Source organism: Arvicola amphibius, chromosome 6 (assembly GCF_903992535.2).
Source record: "Arvicola amphibius chromosome 6, mArvAmp1.2, whole genome shotgun sequence".
Taxonomy (NCBI): Eukaryota; Metazoa; Chordata; class Mammalia; order Rodentia; family Cricetidae; genus Arvicola; species Arvicola amphibius.
In genome coordinates, this window is record NC_052052.2 from 89,971,596 (window position 1) to 89,993,785 (window position 22,190).

A 22,190-nucleotide genomic window follows, 5' to 3' on the forward strand; every position below is an offset into this window, starting at 1 on the left:
GTGGAGGGCATGCTCATGCCAAGGCGCACACTAGAGGTCAGAGGACAACCAGTGAAAATCAGTTATATCTCCTTCCACCCAGAGATCAAACCCAAGTTCTCAGGTTTGGCAGCAAGCACACTTACGTGCTGACCATCTCACCAGCCCACATCACTACTGCCGGTATTTTTAGTGTTCATTGTTCCTTAGCTCTTATTGATTTGTCGGCTTTAAATGATCTCCTTCAAGTCAAGTAAGGAAAAGATAAATAATTTAGACGGCCTTACACTGGGACTCAAAGTGGCACCAGAGTCAGAGCAGTGATGGTTCAGAGGGCATAAACGTGGGTCCTTAGACATTCTGCATCATGGGCTGCCAAGGTGGCTCAGCAAGTGAAGACATGTGTTGCCAGACCTGGGTGTCCTCTGATTTTCACATACATGCCAGTACATGTAGAGTGTACACACACACACACACACACACATACACACACACACACACACATACACACACACACACACACACTGGGTGTCCTCTGATTTTCACATACATGCCAGTACATGTAGAGTGTACATACACACACACACACACACACAAATGTTATTTTAGAAAACACTGCACAAAAGATTAAAAAAATTAAGTTGGGCACTACCACACCAACGCTTGGCAGTCAGAGGTAGAAGGATCATGACAAGTTCCAGGCCAGCCAGATCTAGATAATGAGACTGTCTCAGAAATCACATGAATCAGTATGTGAAATCACATGAAGAGGGAGGAGTACACACCTCTCCCTCTTCGAACGTTAGAGAAGTCCTCGCTTTCTCCCCCTCTCTTCTCTCGGTGTGGTGCTCCACTGCTTCTGCCATCTTCTCCTCCACGCTTGACTTCACCTTTCCCCTCAACTGCTACCATCTGTATTTTCCCAATGCTGCCATTTCCAGGAGAGAGTTGAGCATCTTCACAAAAACCAGAACGTTCCAAGTGCTGACTGGGATCACCACCTAAGTAATACTGAAAGTGTCCATTGTTTGACATAAAGCTGTCTAAAGACTTACAAATTTAAAACAATAGTTACAAGTTATAAATATAACTGATATAGCAAAAGTTTTCATGGTAATAAAAATACTGTTTTCTAAAAGGGTTCTCTCATGTTCCTGCTGGAAATATTCCTTTCTTTAAAATATTCTTCAACTTGAACTCAGTTTCCCATATACAAGAAATAACTGAGATAGGCATGAACAGAAAGTAAAGGTTCCCAGGAGTCAGTCAGTCACCCAAGACATAAAGAACGCTCACCTTAGTCACTATACTTAACTAAGGCAACTATAAGGAGAAAGGATCCTGGCTCATAGCCTTAGTAAGGGAGTCCTAAGAGATTACTGCAGGATTGTCTAATAAGATTTATGAAAAACAGTATGTGGCAGATACTACAGAAGTCGATCAAAAAATGATGATGGAAGTTCAACTGAGGACAAATGAGTATGGGCCAAGCATGGTGGCACACGCCTTTAATCCCAGCACTCAGAAGCAGAGGCAGGCAGATCTCTGTGCATTACAGGACAGCCTGTTCTACATAGTGAGCTCTGGAACCAGCCAAAGTTACAGTCAGCCCCTGATTCAAAACAAAGTCAAAAAAGAACAAATGAATATAAGTCATATCAAAGGTTTCATAATGACAACGAACCATCAATGTAGTTGGGATGGAAGATGTTTGGGACCTTACAACAGAATAATACTGGTCTTAAAAAACTGAGCACGGAGAGCAAGAGAAAGAAAAGCTCAAATGACTAGACAGTTTGGTGACATACTAAAATAAATACAGGAGATAAGGTTGTAGGATAACAAAAGAAAAATAATGGTTCAGATACACGTAAGTAAAAACTGAAGCCATAGATGTCTCAGTTAGGGTTTCTCTGGTGTGCTAAAAACACCATGACCAAAAGCAACTTGGGAATGAAAGGGTTTATTTCACCATATGCATGTAAATCATTGCTGAGGGAACTCAGGACAGGGACCTAGAGGAAGGAACTCATTAAGAAGTGCTGCTTACTGGCTTGTTATTCACAGCTTGCTAAGCCTGTTTATATATATATAAAATATCATCAAAGACCATGGGCCAAGTGTTGGATCTGTCCACAGTAATCTGGGCCCATGTACATGAATTGTAATGAAGAAAATACCTCACAGGCTATTTTGATAGGAACACTGTCTCAACTGAGGGTCCCCTTACCCAAATGACTCTAGCTTGTGTCAAATTAACATAAAAATAGCCATCACACTAGGCAAAGAGTATGGCAGTTACAATTCAGAAGAAAGAAAACACTGAATTTATTACTTTGATAGTTATTAACCTTCAGTACTGCCTGAAACCAAAGAAGCAGTAGCCAAGGCTGTACTACTGAAGAATACTAAATTCCTGGATCACCAAGAAAAGGTGACTGAAATGGACTGTCCAACAGTGCACAAGGGAGGCACTAGGGGAAGACAGGCAGGCCGATCTCCATCAACACCAGCCTTGTGTACACATAAACTTATAAGCCAGCCAGGGCTATTTAGTACAATTTTGCCTTAAAGAGAAAAAGAAAAAACGGTGCTAATAACCAACTTTTTGTTCCTTTGTTGAGTTTTTTTGGGTTTTTTGTTTGTTTCTTTCTTTCCCTGAGGGAACTGCATCTTACTATGTACCCTTAGCTGGCCTGGAACTTTCCAATAAACTCGGGGATATAATTATTGCCTGTACTCCCAAATACTGTAGGTCACCACACATAATTACAGACCTATGTTTAATTTGTTCTTCCAATACTGAATCTTGACTGAAATCTGAAGATTATTTTAAGTAGGTTTTTTTTGTTTTGTTTTTTTTTTTGTTTTTTTTTTTTTTTTTGGTTTTTTTTTTTTTTGGTTTTTCAATATAGGGTTTCTCTGTAACTTTGGAGTCTGTCCTGGCACTACCTCTGTAGATCAGTTGGCCTTGAACTCACAGAGATCCACCTGCCTCTGCCTCCCGAGTGCTAGGATTAAAAGCATACAGAACCACTGCCCAGTTTAAAGGCTTTATTTTTATTTTTAACTATGTAGATATGTGTGCATCTTGTATGTGGGTTTGTGTGGAGGTTTTTGTAAATGAGAACAATGCCCTTGTGGGTAAGAAGAGGGCATCAGATCCCCGGGAGTAGGATTAACAGGCAGTTGTGACCTGTCTTGATGTGGTGCTAAGACTCAAACTTGGGTCCTCGCAAGAGCACTCTTAAGAGGGTAGTGGTGCACACCTTTAATCCCAGCATTGGGGAGGCAGAGGCAGGAGAATCTCTGTGAGTTCAAGGCTAGCCTGGTCTATAAGAGCTAGTTCCAGGACAGCTAGGACTGTTATACAGAGAAACCCTGTCTCAGAAGAAGAAAAAAAAAAAGAAAGAGTACACACTCTTAACTGCTGAACCAGCTCTCCAGCCCTTGAACTAAAGGTTTCAACTGACTGGAATGTAGTCAATATGAAGAACTAATTTATGCTGAAGATTATTCAGTTTTCTTCGCTAATCAATGTTTTAGCAAGGACAGCAGCATAAACAGCTTACCCTCTGCACCTCCATTCTATCTATGACACATTATTTATAAAATACGCATAACTTAAATGGAATGCTGTATTACTGTAATAGCTGTCTACTATCTATATTGGCATTCTAATACAGTATCTTTATAAAATAATTTGTATTCTAATTCTACTATTGTAGTATTATATTAAATTTAATTCTGTGTGTATTTTTTCTCTTTTGGTGTTTGTGTGTGAAAGCATGTGTGTTGGCGATGGCCATGTGTCGGTGCAGACACTGCTCCCAGGCGTGAACATGCAGAGAGCAAGGTAACCAGCAGCCCCCTCTATCGCTGTCACTCTCCATCTTATTCCCTTGAACCACGGCTGACAACAGAAAACCCTAGGAATCCTCCTCTCTTCTGTTCCACACAATACTGAGGAGTAGGCACAGAGTCACACAGCTTCTTTTGTCTTTGAAACAGGTTCTTAACAGTATAACCATGGCTGAACTGAACTCACAGAAATCATCCTGCCTGTTTCTTGAGTGCTAGGATTAAAGGTGTGTGTCACCATGCTGTCCTCCACACATGGCTTCTGATAGGGACACTGAGATTTCAAACTCAAGTCCTTCTCCTTCCTCTCAGACTTGTGGAACAAGTGATCTTACCCACAAAGCCAGCCTCAGCTATTATTATCATACACTTTATAATTTACTATAATCATTATGTACTTTAATTTACACACACACAACTATAAATGTTTAAACACGTGTGTGTTCATGGCTGTTATTTCAGCAGTGAGTGTCACAGCATACATGTGGTATTTAAACATCGACCACCTCAAATGTCTGCCCTGGCTTCCCACCCGAACCTGGGTCATCTGACATCCATCACTACATACAGCAGCCTAGCTGGCTCTCCTGTCAGCAGCTCCCACCACTAACAGGGCACTAAATTACACTGTCCTCTAGCTTACACAAAGGGGCACTAGATTACCATGTCCTCTGGCTTACACAGGCTCTGAGGACCTGAAGTCTGCAGCAGTGCACAGCAAGCACTTTTCCCCACAGCGGGTTCATCCCAAACTAATGAACAAGTGTATTAGCTACTAACAGAGGTTATGCAATGGTATTTTGGGGATATTTTGTTGGTTTGTTTGGGATTTTGGGGGTTTTTTTTGCTTTTGCTTTTGTTAGTTTTCTTAGCAAACAAAGTAATGGCTTTCATTATGGCATGATTGTATGTATTGTATTCTGCATACTGGATATACCATTTTGAAAATTTGTCAGTTGTAAAATGTCATCTTTACCTCTTCTTGTCCAAATTGCTCCATAGAATCACAGTATACTTCACTATCTGAGTCACTTGTCAAATGATGAATTCCTGAAGCATCCTCACTGTGATCATCATTTGTATCTAAATATAAACAAATGTCCAGACAGTATATTTATACTCTAAGACAATAAAAACATATTTCATTCTATTTTTCACAACTCATCAGTCCTCTATTATACTCATTCTGGCCCAAGAAGTCTGTCTTACCAAGTCATCACAGGTTAGGTTAGCCTCAAATCCAGTGTTCCTGCCTCAGCTTCTAAAGTGCTGAGATTACAGGTATTCCACCATACCTGGCTCCAGGTCATGATAAATATATATACTGTGTACGTGTACGTGTGTGTGTGTGTGTGTGTGTGTGTGTGTGTGTGTGTGTGTGTGTATAGCTAGACTTAGGAAGTAAAGGCAGGAGAACCACCAGCAGTTCTAGGCCACCAGGTCTACACAGGTGGGTCCTGATAAAACACACCATGGCTGGGAAAAGGGGAGCTTACTGCCATACCTGACTGAGTTCAAAACTCCAATGATGGAAAATCAGAGCCAACTCTATCGAGTTATTCTCTACCCTCCACACACCCTCCAAAGACTTAACATGGTACACACACAACTATACACTATGAACAAATAAAAAAGAACCAAATAAAAGAAAGCATTCTGGCTCTAATTCTCTGTTTCAAAGTAACAAACCCTTATAGTAGCGTTAACAACCTAAGAAGACATTTCTAAACAGTAGATTGTAAGTCTAAACTAGTTCTCAACACCCTAGATTTGTTAGAAGAGATTTTAGGTATAAGAAAAGGGTTAGGCAAAGGAATATCTGAGAACAATACCTTGGTGGACATAGACAACAGTGTTTCCAGTTTGCTCCAAGCTCTGATCTACAGGCTTTGCTTCTTCATTGTTTCTGACATTTGGGGAAGAATTGGTATGAAGATCATTGTGTGTATCCTGAACAAAGCTATCCTTATAGCCATTGGTAACAATGGTTTCCAAATTCTTATCTGGTGATTTCTTCATCATTTTCTTATCTTGTATGAAAAAAAAAAAAAAGATGAGATGCATAAAGTACCTAGTAACCAGGCATGGTGACTCAGTCTTTAATCCTAGCACTCTAACACTCTCTGTGAATCTGAGGTCTAGATAGAGAGTCGAGAGTACCAGGCCAGGGATACATAGATGTTCTAGAATCTGTAGTCAATTCCCAAATTACCACAATCCTTTTTGAAGGGCTTCCTTTTTGGATGGGAGAAATGGGTGGCTCCTCAAAAGGGGTCCTATTATTACATGCCAAAGCTCACCCAAAATTCATGTTAAATTTTCAAAATGCTCGCATTCTCTCCACAAGGTGGTGGGGCATGCCTTTAAAACCAGCAGAGGCAGGCAGATCTCTGTGAGTTCAAGGCCAGCCTGGTCTACAGAGCAAGTTCCAGGACAGGCTCCAAAGCTATAAAGAAACCTTGTCTTGAAACCACTCCCCCCCCCCCCCCGAAAAAAAGAAAAAGCTCCCATTCTCCATGACTCTTATAAAAAGCCTTTAAAAGGCATCATTATCATCATCATCTTGGGCTGCAGAGATGGCCCAGCAGTTAAGAGCACTTCCTGGTTTTCCAGGACTCAAGTTCTGTCCCCAGCACCCATGTCAGGTTCACAACTGCCTACAGCTCCAGCTCCAGAGCATCTATACCCTGTGCATGCTGGGAACTGAACCCAGGTCCTCTAAAAAAAAAAGCAGTCGGTGCTCCTAACTGCTGAGCCACCTATCCAGTTCCTAGAATAATGTCCTAATGTTTTTACATTATCTCAGACAAATTGCTCTAGAAACAAAGAAATGAAGATTACCAGACTGCTAAACTGATCCATAGGGAACAGATTGTGGGGGTCTAGACAGATGGCTCAGTAGTCAAGAGCACTGGCTGCTCTTCCAGAGGTCCTGAGTTCAATTCCCAGAAACCACATGGTGGCTCACAACCATCTGTAATGAGATCTGGCGCCCTCTTCTGGCGTGCAGGCATACAGGCAGATAGAACACTATATACATAATCAATAAATAAAGCTAAGCTGTGCAGTTTCAGTAACTATCTCTTTCCTTCCCAGTGCTAACACAGAATGTGGTACCCCATGATTCCAATATTCCACCATCAAAATTTACACCTGAGGTGATCCCAACACCCAAGAGAAAGAATCAGGATTGTTAAATTTGAGGTCTCCCTGAGCTACATAGTGAAATTCAATCTCAAAATACTAAGAGCTGAGTGCATAGCTCAAGGGTAGAATGTTTGCCTACATATACCAGGCCTTAGATTCAATCCTCAGGAAGTGAAGTTTATGCCTGTATTCTATTCTCTATAGTCCATTTAATTTTGATAAAATGCTAAAAAAAGTGTATATGCATATATCCATGCTAAAAATAACACCTTAAAATAATATATACATGGGATAGGTATATAGATCAGTTGGTAGAGTACTAGCATAACACTAGGAAGCCCTGGCCTTCATGACAATGCATAAACTGAGCATGGTAGCAGTCACCTATGACCCAGCAGGAGCATGAGAAGTTCAGGTCATCTTCAGCTACAGAGCATATGCAAGGCCAGTCAGGGATAAGTGAAGCATTGTTTCCCAAAAATTAACATTAAAAAATTATATAATACAGAGATGGAGAGATAGCTCAGCAGTTAAGAGCACTGGCTGATCCAGGATCTAGATTCTATTCTCTATACCCACATGGCATCTTACAACTATCTATAATTCTAGTTCCAAAAATCTGATGCCTTCTCTGACCTCTGAGGGCACAGCATGCACATTGTGCACAGACATACATGCAGACAAAATACCCATACGCATAATAAAAGTAAATACCCTTTTTAAATTACACAATACATCATTTTATGCTTTCGGAGAATAGCCTACTCTTGTCCACCCTCAATTAGCACCTATTTCATTATTTTTTTAAAAATATTTAACTTTATTTTATGTGCATGTGGTATAAAGGTGCCAGATTCACTGGAACTGGAATTACAGACAGTTGTGAGCTGCCATGTGGGTGCTGGGAATTGAACCTGGGTCCTCTGGAAGAGCAGCTAGTGCTCTTAACCACTGAGCCATTCCTCTAGCCCTTATTTCATTAATTAATAAGGCTGCCTGCCTGTATATTCCATAGGAGAGCATTTTGATTCACTGAAAATACTCCAAATGCCATCACATGCATTAATAACATACAGAAACCCCCAATGTCATGTCCCTCATCCTAGCTGGGACAGGATTACTAACTGCGCTAAGCGGGTGCTCCGGACTCACCGTCGCTGTCGCTCTGCTCTGCTCCCTTTAACTCTTCTCGGGCCTCTTCTTCCTCAGACTCAGCTCCACTATCACTGCTCTCAGGTTTACCATTCACAGCTTTGGCATTTGAAGAGATCAGAACATTACCAAGATCTAAATCATGAAATGAAAAATTCTTAATGTTGGAATTTGCAAAACAAAATTCACTAACCAAAACCATTTTTTAAATTACAATACTAAAAGTGGAGGCAGGAGAGATGAGCCAGAGGTTAAGAGCACCGCTGCTCTTCCGAGGGGCCTAGGTGCAGTTTTAGCACTAGGTGCTGGCTTACAACTGTCTAGACTTTAGCTCCACTTACAGACACACAGGCAAAATACTCATACACATAAATAAATATATATATTAAAAATATAAGCTGGGTGATGGCAGCGCACACATTTAATCCCAGCACTCAGAGGCAGAGGCAGGCGGATCTCTGCGAGTTTGAGGCCAGCCTGGTCTACAGAGTTCCAGAACAGCCAGAGATACAGAGAAGACCGGTCTTGAAAAACATACAAACAAATAAATATATAAATGTAATGTTATTCTTTTACTCTACATATTTATAGCTATACAAATTACTTCAATTACCAGTTTACAACAAAAATGATAATGCTGTCTTACCTATCCTTTCTGAAGCCAAGTGAGAACTAAATTTGAAGTTAATATCAATCAAAAAAATAAAGTTGAACATAAATGACCTTCATACTTAGTAAATGAAAAACAATTTGCTAGCCTGCCAAAAGCATCAATATGATATTTTATTCCTAACAACAGTCTCCCTGGTATCCCTGATAATATAATTGTACTCCATTTTAATTGTCTGTTGAGATAAATCCTCACACTACAGCCCTGGCTGGCTTAGAACTCACTATGTAGATCAGAATGAACTCAAACCTGCAACAAGCTTCCTGCCTGTTTCCAACGAGCTGAGATTATAGGCATACACCACCATGCCCGCCTAACTTCTTCCTACCAGATACAGAATGCGACATGAATCTGTATCATCACCCTGGCACAGAAGCCATGATAAGCACTGCATTATTCAGTCTCAGCATTTGTGCTACAGAATAAGGCACTATTTACATCTTTAAATTTTTTGTATTATCTTTAGGGCTTGAGGTATAAAGCCTAATTTTTACATATTTATAATGTGGATGATAGACAGACAGACAGACAGACCATCAGACAGATAAATAGATAGGCAGGCGAACAGGCTGGCAGGCAGGCGAGCAGGCAGACAGACTGACTGACTTTTTGTGAAGAAGTTTCAAGACAGGGTTTCTCTGTGTAGCCCTGGCTGTCTTAGAATTCATTCTGTAGACCAGGATGATTTAGAACTCAAGAGATCCACTGGCCTCTGCCTCTGGAGTGCTGGGATTAAAGGCGTGTGCCACCACTGCCAGTGATATAAACTTTTTTTTCTCATTTTTTTTATTAAAAATTTTGATATAAACTTTTTTAAAACATCAATTTCATCACTTAAAGAAGCAAATAGTATTGGTCAAAGTTTACCCTAAGAGAAGACACAAACTGCAATATGCTTACCAATCAACTGAGATCTAATTAGGATACAGATCCGGAATTAGTAGAGTGATCTAAGATTGTCCATATTCGTAAGGGTGTCATGCTTTACCAATGCTGCTGGGTTCTGGACCACACTTTGAGAAACAACAGTGAATAAACACTGAAGAGGGTAGAAAAGGCTAGGTGTGGTAGCTGTAACCCCAGCACTCAGGAGGCTGAGGCAAGAGGAATCCTGAGTTCAGATTAGCATAGTCTACATACTGAACCCTGTCAAAAAATCAAACAAAACAATAAAAACAAAACAAAAAAAAAGCAGAAAAAAGAAGTGATCTTATACCATAAACATTTTTTCTTTCTCTTACAAAAATATACTTTGGTACCAGCAATATGTCTCATTGGGCAGAGATACCCAACACAAGCCTGATCTGCGGTCAACGCAATTCTCAGGAACCACAGGATGGAAAGAAAGTCAATTCCTGCAAACTACTCGCTGACTTCCACAATCACACTGGGGTGTGTACACACGCATGCATGGCATATGTGTGTGTGCATGCATACACACAGAATCTCACTTTAACAATCATTAAAAAGAAAAAGATCCAATTACATGAAATCCCAAAATACCCATACACTTTAACAGTGAGGTGCTGGGGACTGTGGACCCCCAGACCCTGAATTTCCTGTGACCTCCGCCTGCCGGAGTAAACAACTTGTTTCCTATGCCTGCAGCTACTCTGAGCAAACAACTTCTTTTGTAGCTGCTCTGAGCACGAGACCCTCAGGAGTTCCTGATGGCAGGGGAGTTTTTGGTGGGCTTGCACCTGAGAGTTACCACAACATGGAAGGAGACCCTATATAAGCTGCCCTGGAACACAGTAAAGGGCATTCAGGGCATCCTTGGCCTTACCTGTCTCTGTGTATGTGTTTCAATCTCCAACCCCTTGCCCATACCGTAGTGCATAGAGCAGGCGTTGTGCTATGGTGAGGCCTACATTCCTATTTAAGTCCACCTAACCAAACCAAATGAAAGACTAAAACTCAAGTCTATGTCTATTAGAGAATCATGACCTCGCCATAGTTTTTGTTCTGTAGTTCTAAAAATCAGTTGTGAGCTACCTGACACGGTGCTACCTGGCATGACCAGGTCCTCTGGAAGAGCAGGAAGTGCTCTTAACCATTGCCCTATAAATTTTAAGCAAAGGGCTTTACATGGATTTCATTATTCCTACCTTCTAAATATTTGGAGAGTTTCTCCAGTCGGACTGGCATGTGAAAGTAAAAGAGAAAATTAGACACATAGGTATTAGTGCATGCATATTGTATCAGCTGCTGAGGTAAGAAAAAAAAGGTAAACCAGAGCTGAGCAGGATTACACATGCCCGTAATCCCAGAATATGGGCGAATGAGGAAGGAAGATGAGGAGTTCGAGGCCAGCCTGGCCCGACCTTGTACACAAGACCATGTCTTGAAAAGAAACTTAAGACTGTCCAACCTGAGGTCAAGTCAGAACTCTTGCCACTTTTTTTGTCTTCTACAATTTCGTAAAATGGACCGATAACATGCAGCAATTCTTCAACTTTCTCGGTCATGGGCATAGTTTCAAGAATCTGTAATTAAGAGAAAGAAATACTGTAAAATCACCGACTATTAACTTGGTCTGTAGTTGTACAAAATCTACTATTCCCAGTTTGTCAATCATTTGCAGATTTGAAGTTCATTAGCAGACTTCCCAAAGGGACTACATTAGTTATATAATGAACATTAACTAATTTTTTTCAATCATACTAAAGACGTATATACTAATGATCTAAAAGTAACTTGGAGCTGGTGACTAAGATGTTAGTTACAGAAAACTTGACATTCCTAAAGATGATCCAGGTTAGGTTCCCAGCACCTACATGGTGGCTAAAAGCCACCTGTAGCTCCACTTTTGACTTCTGAGGGCTCCTATATCTATGTGGTCCACATATTCTCAGGCACATACACATAAATTAAAATAACCTTTTTTATCTAAAAAAAATTTTCATTTGAAGACGATTTTACACATACTTCAGGTGAAAAGATTATCTATATAATAATTTTAAGTTGTACATTAAAATCTGGGGTTTATAAAAAACAGAAAACAGAACTAGAATGAAATAATATCTGCCATTTGATAGCAAGGAAGTTTCTAAGAGAACATAAAAATAAAACGTTGATAAACTCTTTGATACCTTCAAGACTGTGAGACAATTTAGAATCATTCATTTGTTTGTTTGGGGGTTTGGGTGTTTTGTTTTTGTTTGGGGGGAGCAGGATCTCACTGTGTATCCCTGGCTGTCCTTGGAACTCCCTATATAAATCAGGCTGATCTTGAATTGAGAGAGCCTCCGGCCACAGCCTCCAAAGGGTTGGAATTAAAGATGTGCTTGCCCATGCCCTGCTGAGATTGGGTCTTACTGTAGCCCAAGCTGGCTTAACTCCTGCTCACAGACCAGGTGCTGGAACTATAAGAACTAGTCAGCACTCCCTGCTCCCTTTCTTACTATAAACTGGCTTTAGCCATTACTTAAGAAAACTGGATAGGAAAAAATGGATAATGTCAGTTCAATTTTATATTCAATTATAGAAACATATCCTGAAAGTTATATACTATTTGAGGTAAGAAAGGGGTCAGCAAGATGGCTCAGTGAGTAAAGACACTTGCTGCCAACCACACAACCTGAGGTTAATCCTTGGACCCCACAGTAGGAGAGAACCAAGTCCTACAAGCTGCTCTGAGTATCACACATGCACTATGACACACACAAAATAACTAAGTGTAACTTTTTTTTTAACTTGATCACTTTGATGAACTAAATGTAACTTTTTTTTTTTTTTTGAGTTTTAGTTTTTAGGGTTTCTCTGTAGCTTTGGAGTCTGTCCTGAAACTAGCTCTTGTAGACCAGGCTGGCCTCAAACTCACAGAAATCTGTGTGCCTCTGCCTCCCAAGTGCAGGGATTAAAGGCGTGCGACACCACCGCCCAGCCCTAAGTGTAACTTTAAAAAAAAAAGAATTATCAAACCACACTGGCTTTTAATTCTCTCTGCTTTTGAACCGTTCTTTTGTTTTTGTGCTACTGATACAGATAACAGCTCAAAAAAAAAAAAAAAAAAAAAAAAATGAACTTTACCCTCTGTTCTAAAGTCCACTAAAGAAAGTTGTGAAAATGTAACGAAGGGCACACAATGAGTAGTACAGACAATATGAAAAAGAAACAGCAAAATATTCTGAATTTTCCAAATAAAAATTATTAAAAATCCTCTAGGGGGGAGGGAGACTAGCTCCCTTATTACAGACTTTATGTTCAAAAGCAGTTTCTTTAAGATCATTAGGCAGGGCTGGGCATGTAGTCAGTTAATATACTTGGCTTGCATGCAACACCACATAAAACTGGGCTGCGAGGAGCTTGTCCATAATTCCAGTATTCAGGAAGTAGAGGCAAAGGAGCCAGGCCATCTCTGCACAGACAACTCTGAGGCTGCTTAAGGCTTTGTCTCAAAAACAACTAGAGATACTGGACATACAGCTCAATAATAGAGTAGTTGATTGGCAAGGATTCAACCCCAACTATCATCACACAAAAAAAGTAAATTCAAGATGTTTGGAATACTTTTATTCTAGCTGGGCAGTGGTGCACATCTTTAATCCCAGCACTTGGGAGGCAGAGGCAGGCAGATTTCTGAGTTCGAGACCAGCCTGGTCCACAAGAGCTAGTTCCAGGACAGGCTCCAAAGCTACAGAGAAACCCTGTCTCAAAAAAAAAAAAAAAAAAAAAAAAAAAAAAATTCTTTTATTCTGTACTATGAATTATTTCCCCCACCTTTTTCATTTCTTCAACATATGCAATCATGGCTTCTTCTTTAGTCATATCACCCAGTGAACTCCAAGCATCCCTAGAAATGAAAATAGAAAAGTAAAAACAAAAGATACTTGATTTTTGAGCTAGGCATGCTAGCTCATGCCTGAACCCATTAAATAATAAAGTTATGCTAACTGCAGGATACAACTAGAGAAAATCATATGAAATGAACTGAATCGATCTCAGAAAGACAAACATCATGTTTTCTCCCGTTCATTGATCTTACACTTCACACACAGAATCATGTCTGCACTGATGACATGAGAGCTAAGTGAGATGGAGGAACCAGGAAACTAACGGAAGAAGGGGGAGGGGCTGCAGAGATGGCTCAGTAGTTAAGAGCACTGACGGCTCTTCCAGAGGATACAGGTTCAATTCCTAGCACCCATGTAGCAGCACACAACTGTAATTCTAGTTGCAGGGAACGTGACATCCATGGCAAAACACCAATGCACATAAAATAAAATTAATTAATTAATTAAAAAGAAAGAACAGAAAAGAGAAAGGAAGGGTAGTCACGTATGGGAGGAATGTGCTCAAAGTATATTGCATACAAATGGACTTTTATAACCTTTTATAATAATTCTTAAAAATATAAAATAAGAAATTTTAAACATTAAGCATTCGGCACATTCACATAAATGTAGACCACATAAGATTATACATTATTCTTAAATATTTCCTAAGAACCCTTTACAAAGTTTTAAAGATTTTTTTAAAAATTTATTTGTGCCAGGTGGTGGTGGCACACACCTTTAATCCCAGCACTTGGGAAGCAGAGGCAAGCAGATTTCAAATTCTACAAAGTGAGCTCCAGGACAGCCAGGACTACTACACAAAGAAACCCTACCTCAAAAAACAAAAGAACAAAAAAAGAAAAGTAGATTTGCATGAGTGTATGTTTGCAGGAGTTTATGTGTACCATTGTGTGCAGGAACTAACAGAAGCAGAGAGGTTGTCAGATTCCCTGGAGCAGGAGTTACAGGCAGTTGTGAGCCACCACATGGGTGCTGGAAACTAAACCTAGGTCCTCTGCAAAAAGTACACTTAACCACTGAGCCATGTCTCCAGCCCCAAAGATCTAGTTTATTTTTTACTTTTTGTGTATATGTATGTGAGCCTGAGTATATGTATGCGTGCCATTTGCAGACAACTGCTCTGACAAACCAGAAGAGGCATCAGATCCCCTGGAAATGGCGCCACAGGCAGTTGTAAAACACCCAGTGTGGGTGCTACCTTAGTCTCAAAGCAAACCCAAGGCCTCTGCAAAAGTACCAAGTGCTTTTAACCACTGAGCCATCTCTCCAGCCTTAGAAGTTTTCATGTCATAGGAACTGTGAAAGCCATGTTGTACAGAAATAGACATTTTGGTTAAAATTTTCCTATTTAATTTAAATGTATAACTAATCTATATACTAAAAATAAAGATGAAATAGGACTGAGGATGTAGTTCAGTTAGTAAAAGTATTTGTCTAGCAGGCACAAGGCCCTGGGTTCAATCCCTAGCATTGAATAAAGTAGGTATTGTAATCTTGCCTGTAACCTCAACACTGGGAAGGCAGAGACAGAACAAAAGTTCAAGGCCACATAGGAGTTTTAGAATGAGACTGTCTCAAAAAATAACACAAATCCTCCTCTTTATACATTGTTTTTAGCAGTTAACTCTGCCACAGGTCAATTCTACGGGGAAAAATAATTTCCATCTATGAACTCAAAAACTTAATTATTTGAAAAACATGATGCACTAATTACCACGCTATATTGATAAAGTATAATCTAAAATTAACCTTTGTAAATCTGCAGTAGTAAACATACCAAGATGTTCATGATAGTCAATGCAGAAAATGGTAGAGCATCTAAATATCTCATGATTCTTTTAACTAGAACATTAGATGCCAATATTCAACTCAAGTACAGTGGGTCAGAAGTCATCTTGAACCAAAGGTAAGTAGCAGTCACTGAGTCAAGCCAAGTTACACATTACCTCAGTCTCAAAGCAAACAGCTCACTTGACAAGCAAAAGCCACTATGTTCTTTGGCAGGTCAAAGAGATAAGGAAGCTTGTTTTTGCTTTTTTTGAGAAGCGGTCTCATATAGCACAGGCTGGCCTCACACTCACTATATACCCCAAAATGGCCTTGAATTCCTGATCCTCCTGCCTCTATCTCAGACTGTTAGAATTACTGAATTGTACTACCAACAGCAAATGTGTTCATTTCCTATGTGGGATTGATCTAAGGCTGGAAGGAGGAACCGCCACAAAAGGAAAGGAAGAATCCATGCAAACATTTCCCATCTACAGAGTACCTACCCACAACAACGCTGTTTTCCTATCTTCCCCAAGATGTTCCTAATTATGCAAAAGTGTATTAAGGACATTTAAAGAATAAAATTGTGAGCAAATACCTAGTAGGCTTTTATTCACAAAATACCTAAGTAATAGATGTATAATTAATTGATATAAATGAAAATTCTTTCTTAACTCTATAAGTGAAATTACCATTTATATCTTCCAATAGGATCCCAGAATCCAGGCCTTGAAAGTTTACAGGGTCCTTCAGTTGCCTGTTTGTAGAAGCTATAGAACTTGAGCATCATTTCATTTGTTGGCTGAAATGATCCTATGGGAAACAAACATTAAATACAGATCACTTGGGACTGTAACTCACAACATAAAGCTGTGTATTAGCTTAGCCATACCACACTAGAATTGGTTCTCTTGTTTGGTTTGATTTATTCAGATAGAGTCTTAACACTGTAGCTCAGGCTTGTCTGGAACTGCTATGTAGGCTGAGCTGGCTTCAAACTCCAAAATCTTTCTGAACCAGACTCCTGAGTGTTAAGGGCAGGAGCCACCACACTTGGACTACATCTCTTTATAATTCAGATAATTTATTTCAACCTGAAAAACAGCAGGTATTAGTCATTTTCCTTTGATTTCAGAAAGTTCTTAAAGTTTTGTTTTTTGTTTTGTTTTGTTTTTTTGTTTTTTTTTTTGGTTGGGGTTTTTTTGTTGTTGTTTTGTTTTGTTGGTTTTTTGGTGTTTCGAGACAGGGTTTCTCTGTAGCTTTGGAGCCTGTCCTGGAACTCACTCCGTAGACCAGGCTGGCCTCGAACTCACAGAAATCCACGTGCCTCTGCCTCCCAAGTGCTGAAATTAAAGGTGTGCACCACCACTGCCTGGCAAACTTTTAAGAACAGTATCAGTTCAATACATAAATTATCAACTATTTTATAAATGCAACTGAAATAACCAGCAAATATTACACTAAAAAGAAATATATGAAGAACTGTTTTCAAAAAAAATGTGTCCAAAATTAGAGGTAGAAATGAAAAATGTTATATATTATTATTATTAACCAAAGTTCACACTAACTGGCTCTCCCAAAGTCCTTTATCTAGTGGAAACTTAAAATCTGGTCAACAAGTTAATATTTACTGGTAAAATTTTAGTAACCAAGGTAAACATGCAAGTTTTTCACTTATGCTGCTCAGTTTTCCTGTAGACTGGGCTGGCCTGGAATTTACTATGTAACTCCACTGTTCATCCCATTCTTATCTTCAAAAGTCACATGCTTACTTTGGCTATTAAAATTATACTTTGCATAATGAGTTACTATTCATTTTAATCTATTTGTTTTTATGTTTCAAACATTTTAACATTTTTATATTTAAAACCCTCAAATTATAAGTACTACAGTACTTATAAGTTACAATATTCAGTAAAAGCCATACATATAAATGTTAAAATCTGTATAGCAGAGAAATATTAATATTGGCATAAGAAGTTTCATGAGCTGTTATTAAATGGGAAAATGGAGAAAACATCTTTAAAAGGCCATAAAGAACCAGGCGGCGGTGGTGCACACCTTTAATCCCAGCACTTGGAGGCAGAGGCAGGAAGATCTCTGTGAGTTCAAGGCCAGCCTGATCTACAAGAGCTAGTGCCAAGACAGGCTCTAAAGCTACACTGAAAAACCCTGTCTCGAAAAACCAAAATAAATAAATAAATAAATAAGTAAAAGGCCATAAACAGCCATGCAGTGGTGGTTCATACTTTTTATCCCAATACTCAGGAGGCAGAAGCAGGTGGATCTATGTGAGTTCGATGCCAGCCTGGTCTACAAATCAAGTTCCAGGACAACCAAGGCTATTACATAGAGAAACCCTGACTCACAAAAGAAAAAGACCATAAACAGGAGCTGGAGAGATGGCTCAGCAGCTAAGAGTACTGGCTGCTCTTACAAAGACCCTTTGTTCTATTCCCAACACCCATATGGCAACTCACAACCATCTGTAACTCTGATACCCTGTTCTAGCCTCCATGGGCACCAGGCAGGTAAACAGAGGCATACAAGCATTCAGAACAGTAAAACACATTAAAGAAAAAAAAACAGATACAGACCTAAATGAGGTACGGGGTGTGTGTGTGTGTGTGTGTGTGTGTGTGTGTGTGTGTGTGTGTGAATAGTACAGTATACCAAGTGAGAATACCTTGGGAAGGAGAGGCAAAAAGATTACAGGCAAAGGCCAGGATAGGATAACCAGGGGTTACATAGTAAATTCCAGGCCAGCCCAGTCTACAGAGGAACAATTTATCTCCTACCAAGGAGTACAACACAATATGCATGAAAATGTTAAAAGGGGATGTTGCTGGATAATAGGTAGGTATACAGATTATTATTTCATTTTCCCTTTTCCTGTTAAAAGAAACTCAGTGCTGTCTCTGGACTGATAGCTGGGGAACCTGCATAGGACCGAACTAGGCCCTCTGAATGTGGGTGACAGTTCTGTGACTTGGACAGTCTGGGGGTCCGCTGGCAGTGGGACCAGGATTTATCCCTAGAGTATGAACTAGCTTGTTGGAGCCCATTTCCTATAGAGGGATACCTTGCTCAGCCTCTGATACAGCGGGGAGGTGCTTCATCCTGCTAGACTTTGTTGACTCCCCATGGGAGGCCATATCCTTTCTGAGGAGTGGATGCAGAATTGGGTGGGGAGGAGGTGGGAGAATAGGTAGGGGAATGGGAGGAGGGGAGGGAGGGGGAACTGTGATTGGTATGTAAAATAAAAAAAACCTTTTGAATAAAAAAGTATTTGACAGAAAAAAATAAATCTCAGTGTTTGTTTTGGTTTTTATGTGTGTGTGTCTGTGTGAGTATCTGAAAGTGAGTGTAGGTTTCTGCAGGAAGATCCCCTGAAGCTAGACTCACATGCCAGGAATTTGTGAACCTCCTGATGTGCTTGCTGGGAACTAAACTCAGGAAGAGCAACAAGGCTCTTAACTGCTGAGCCATCTCTCCATCATACTGCTCATTACTTTTAAAAATGAAAATAGTTATAAAAACAATAATTATAAAGGTAGTTTAAAGATAACAGATTATATATATCAAGTATTGCCTGAAGTAATCAAAAGCTAATAGAATTTTTTAAACTAGAAATTACAACATATACAAATTGAAAACTAGTAGTTCAGGCTTGGCCAAGAGTATATAATCAATTCTGAAATCAGAATACCTATATAATACCTATATATGTATACATAATATATGAACATTTAGGAGTATTTCTTAGCACGATATTTCAACAAGGTAGTTATTCTTGATATAGCAAAGAATAAAAATAGAAAAACCACAGTTAAAATGAGTTAATAACTCAAATGTAAATTTAAAATTTCAAAACCAGTAAAGGGGCAGGGTGGTGAGACAGCTGAGAATATCTAAGGCACCTGTAACCAAGATACCATGGAAAGAGAAAATTAACTCCCATAAGTTGTCCTCTGACCTCCACACGTGTACACTAACACACAAACACACACAAAATAAATGTAATAAAAAATTTTAATTAAACAACTATCTCATTCTTCAGTAAGCTAACAAAATGTACAAGTTTATTAGCTGAAGTAAAAAGTACATATTATAAGAGATATAAACAAAACTGGAAACATACAATGAATATTATACATATACGGCAGCATTACTTCTGTCCTAAAGACACTCCTAGGACATATGTAACATATGTATTTGAAATATTATCTAATGCCGGGTGATGGTGGCATATGCCTTTAATCCCTGCACTTCGGAGGCAGAGGCAGTGAGTTCGAGGCCAGCCTGATCTACAAAGCGAGTTCCACAACACCAAGGTCTGTTACACAGATAAACTCTGTCTTGAAAAACAAAAAAAATCAAAGCTTCTCTCAAACACGTAATTTATGTAATTCATTAACTTGGATTTGTTTGTAATTTTTATTGGTGCTCCTGTGAATATACATATGCATGTCAGTACTTGTGGAGGCCAGAAGAAGAGATCATTGCATCCCCCAGGCTGGAGTTATAGGTGGTATGGGTACTAGAAAACAAACTTGAGTCCTCTGAAAAAGCAGCAAGTACTCTTAACCACTGAACCATCTCTCCAGACCCTCATTACTCTAGGCTTTAAATAAAAATTAGGCAATAAATAACAAAAGCCACAAGATCTCACTGCAAAATTATTCCAAGCCAACCGAACAATTTATAAAAGGACTGGAGATGTAGCACAGCGGTAGAGAACTTGCTTAGGATGATCAAGGTTCAATCCCTAAGACTGCCAATAAATAAACAAGAAATAAATTAAAATATTATAAGCCAGTCATGGTAGAGGATACCTATAATCCCAAAATTCAGGAGGCAGGAGAAAGAGAATCTCCTAAACTTGAGGCTGGCCTGAGCCTACCTAGTAAGTTTTTGTCTCAAAACACAAAAAAATGAAAAAAACTACAAAAATACCTGTCACAAGGGCCATTTAACACGTTTATCTTAATTTTACAATACTTTGGTTTCATGTTTGTGTGTGTGTGTGTGTGTGTGTGTGTGTATGTGTGTGTTTTAAACAAGATCTTGCTATGTAGCCCAAACTGACTGGCCTGCAATCCATTATCTATATATGTATCCAATTTGTGTGTGTGTGTGTCTTAATAGTGAGTAGAATGTAAAATAATAAAGTAGTAAGGATTGAAATATCAGGTCTAGCTTATCAATTTTCAAAAAATTATAAAATGAATAGCTTAGAAAGTGAACATACGATAGGCAGTGGTGGCACACACTTTTAATCCCAGCATTTGGGAAGCAGAGGCAAGTGGATCTCTGTGAGTTCAAAGCCAGCCTGGTCTACAGCGTGAGTTCTATGACAGCCAGGGCTACACAGAGAAACCCTGTCTCAAAATACCAAAAAAAAAAAAAAAAAAAAGAACACATTACTTACGTAAAACCCTTAAATCATACTTTCCTGTTAATATTCTTAATTGAACATTTAAAATATCGATATCTAATTGAATTCCTTTATTATTTCCTTTTTTGTTTTTTGGTAGGGTCTCATTATGCAGATCAGACTGGCCTCAAACTCAGAGATCCACCTGACTTTGCCTCTGGTGTGCCAAGATTAAAGGTGTGTGCCACCACCTGGGCTTATTATTGCCCTGCTTCATTTAGCCTATTTGTATGTATCCTTTAGTTTTCCATGTATTCTCCTCCAATTCAATGTTAAAGGTATACAATAAAACACCACTGAGCTGGGCTGGAGAGATGGCTCAGAGGTTAAGAGCAATGACTGCTCTTCCAGAGGTCCTGAGTTCAATTCCCAGCACCCACATGGCAGTTCATAACCATCTATAATGAGATCTGTTGCCTTCCTCTGGCGTTCAAGCAACAGTCAGACAGAACACTGTAAACATAATAAATAAACCTTAAAAAAAAAAAAAAACCACTGAGCCTAGATCTTGTACACACTAGGCAAGTACTCCACTACTGAGCAAGTACTCCAGCCCTCTTGATCCTCCAAAGAAGCCGGGATTACAACCTGTGCCACTGTTTTGAAGGTGTGCATGACCTGAATCGGGCTTTGTACATAGTAACGCATGCCCTACAAGCTTTCAGAAGTTTACTTGAAGAGTTTTTATTGAAATGAACTATGCTGACTTTCATTACTTGGCCAAAAGATGAGAAATGAAATGCGAGAAAATATGAAATACTATAGTTAATATAGGAATGCTATGTTTGTCTTGGCTTACAAATCTAGCACACATCATAACAATGCTTAAGATAATTTTTAACTTATTATGAAAATATAAATTATAATGCAAATGGATATGAATTTAAAAGGTGAATGTCTCCCTTCCGAAGCTTCTCTTAGAATATAAAGAAAAATAAAACTTAGTGATGGAAAATATTCCTTAACACTAGTCAGAGAAAATTACAAAAACTTTTGCAAATTGTTAACAGGACACATACGAAGAAAACCACATCTAGGTACATCATAGTCAAAATAATCATTTTACACGTGAATATAATTGTTCTTTCCTCATGTTTCATATCAAAAGTTTCTAAAGGTTTGAATTACACACTTTTGAGTGATGTAGCACTAAACATCTCACCCCAGATTTTTTAAACATACCCAAATCCACAGTTATTAAGTGAGAAGACTTCTTTTCAACGATATAAACTACTTAAAGTCTGAGTAGTACATTCACCTTTGGCCTCAAAGATGGGGGTAATTATCTCACATTCAATACCATCCTTTCAATTACATGCCTTTTAATGACTGAATGGGAGGGGGCGCTAAGTAAGGTAGACGAAAACCAGCTGAG

The 22,190-nt window shown here is 39.2% G+C and overlaps 1 protein-coding gene across 4 annotated transcripts in view; it reads right to left on the reverse strand.

Moving 5' to 3' along the window:
• Acbd5 (acyl-CoA binding domain containing 5) overlaps positions 1-22,190 on the reverse strand; it is a 33,274-nt gene that overhangs the window by 9,636 nt on the left and 1,448 nt on the right. For all 4 annotated transcript variants that reach the window (XM_038333355.2, XM_038333354.2, XM_038333353.2 and 1 more), the window contains 7 exons: positions 16,071-16,191; positions 13,532-13,604; positions 11,181-11,295; positions 8,140-8,274; positions 5,673-5,870; positions 4,817-4,923; positions 765-990 (listed from right to left, as the gene is read on the reverse strand). In XM_038333355.2, the coding sequence (XP_038189283.1) occupies positions 765-990; positions 4,817-4,923; positions 5,673-5,870; positions 8,140-8,274; positions 11,181-11,295; positions 13,532-13,604; positions 16,071-16,191 (975 nt within the window). The remainder of the gene's footprint in view (positions 1-764; positions 991-4,816; positions 4,924-5,672; positions 5,871-8,139; positions 8,275-11,180; positions 11,296-13,531; positions 13,605-16,070; positions 16,192-22,190) is intronic.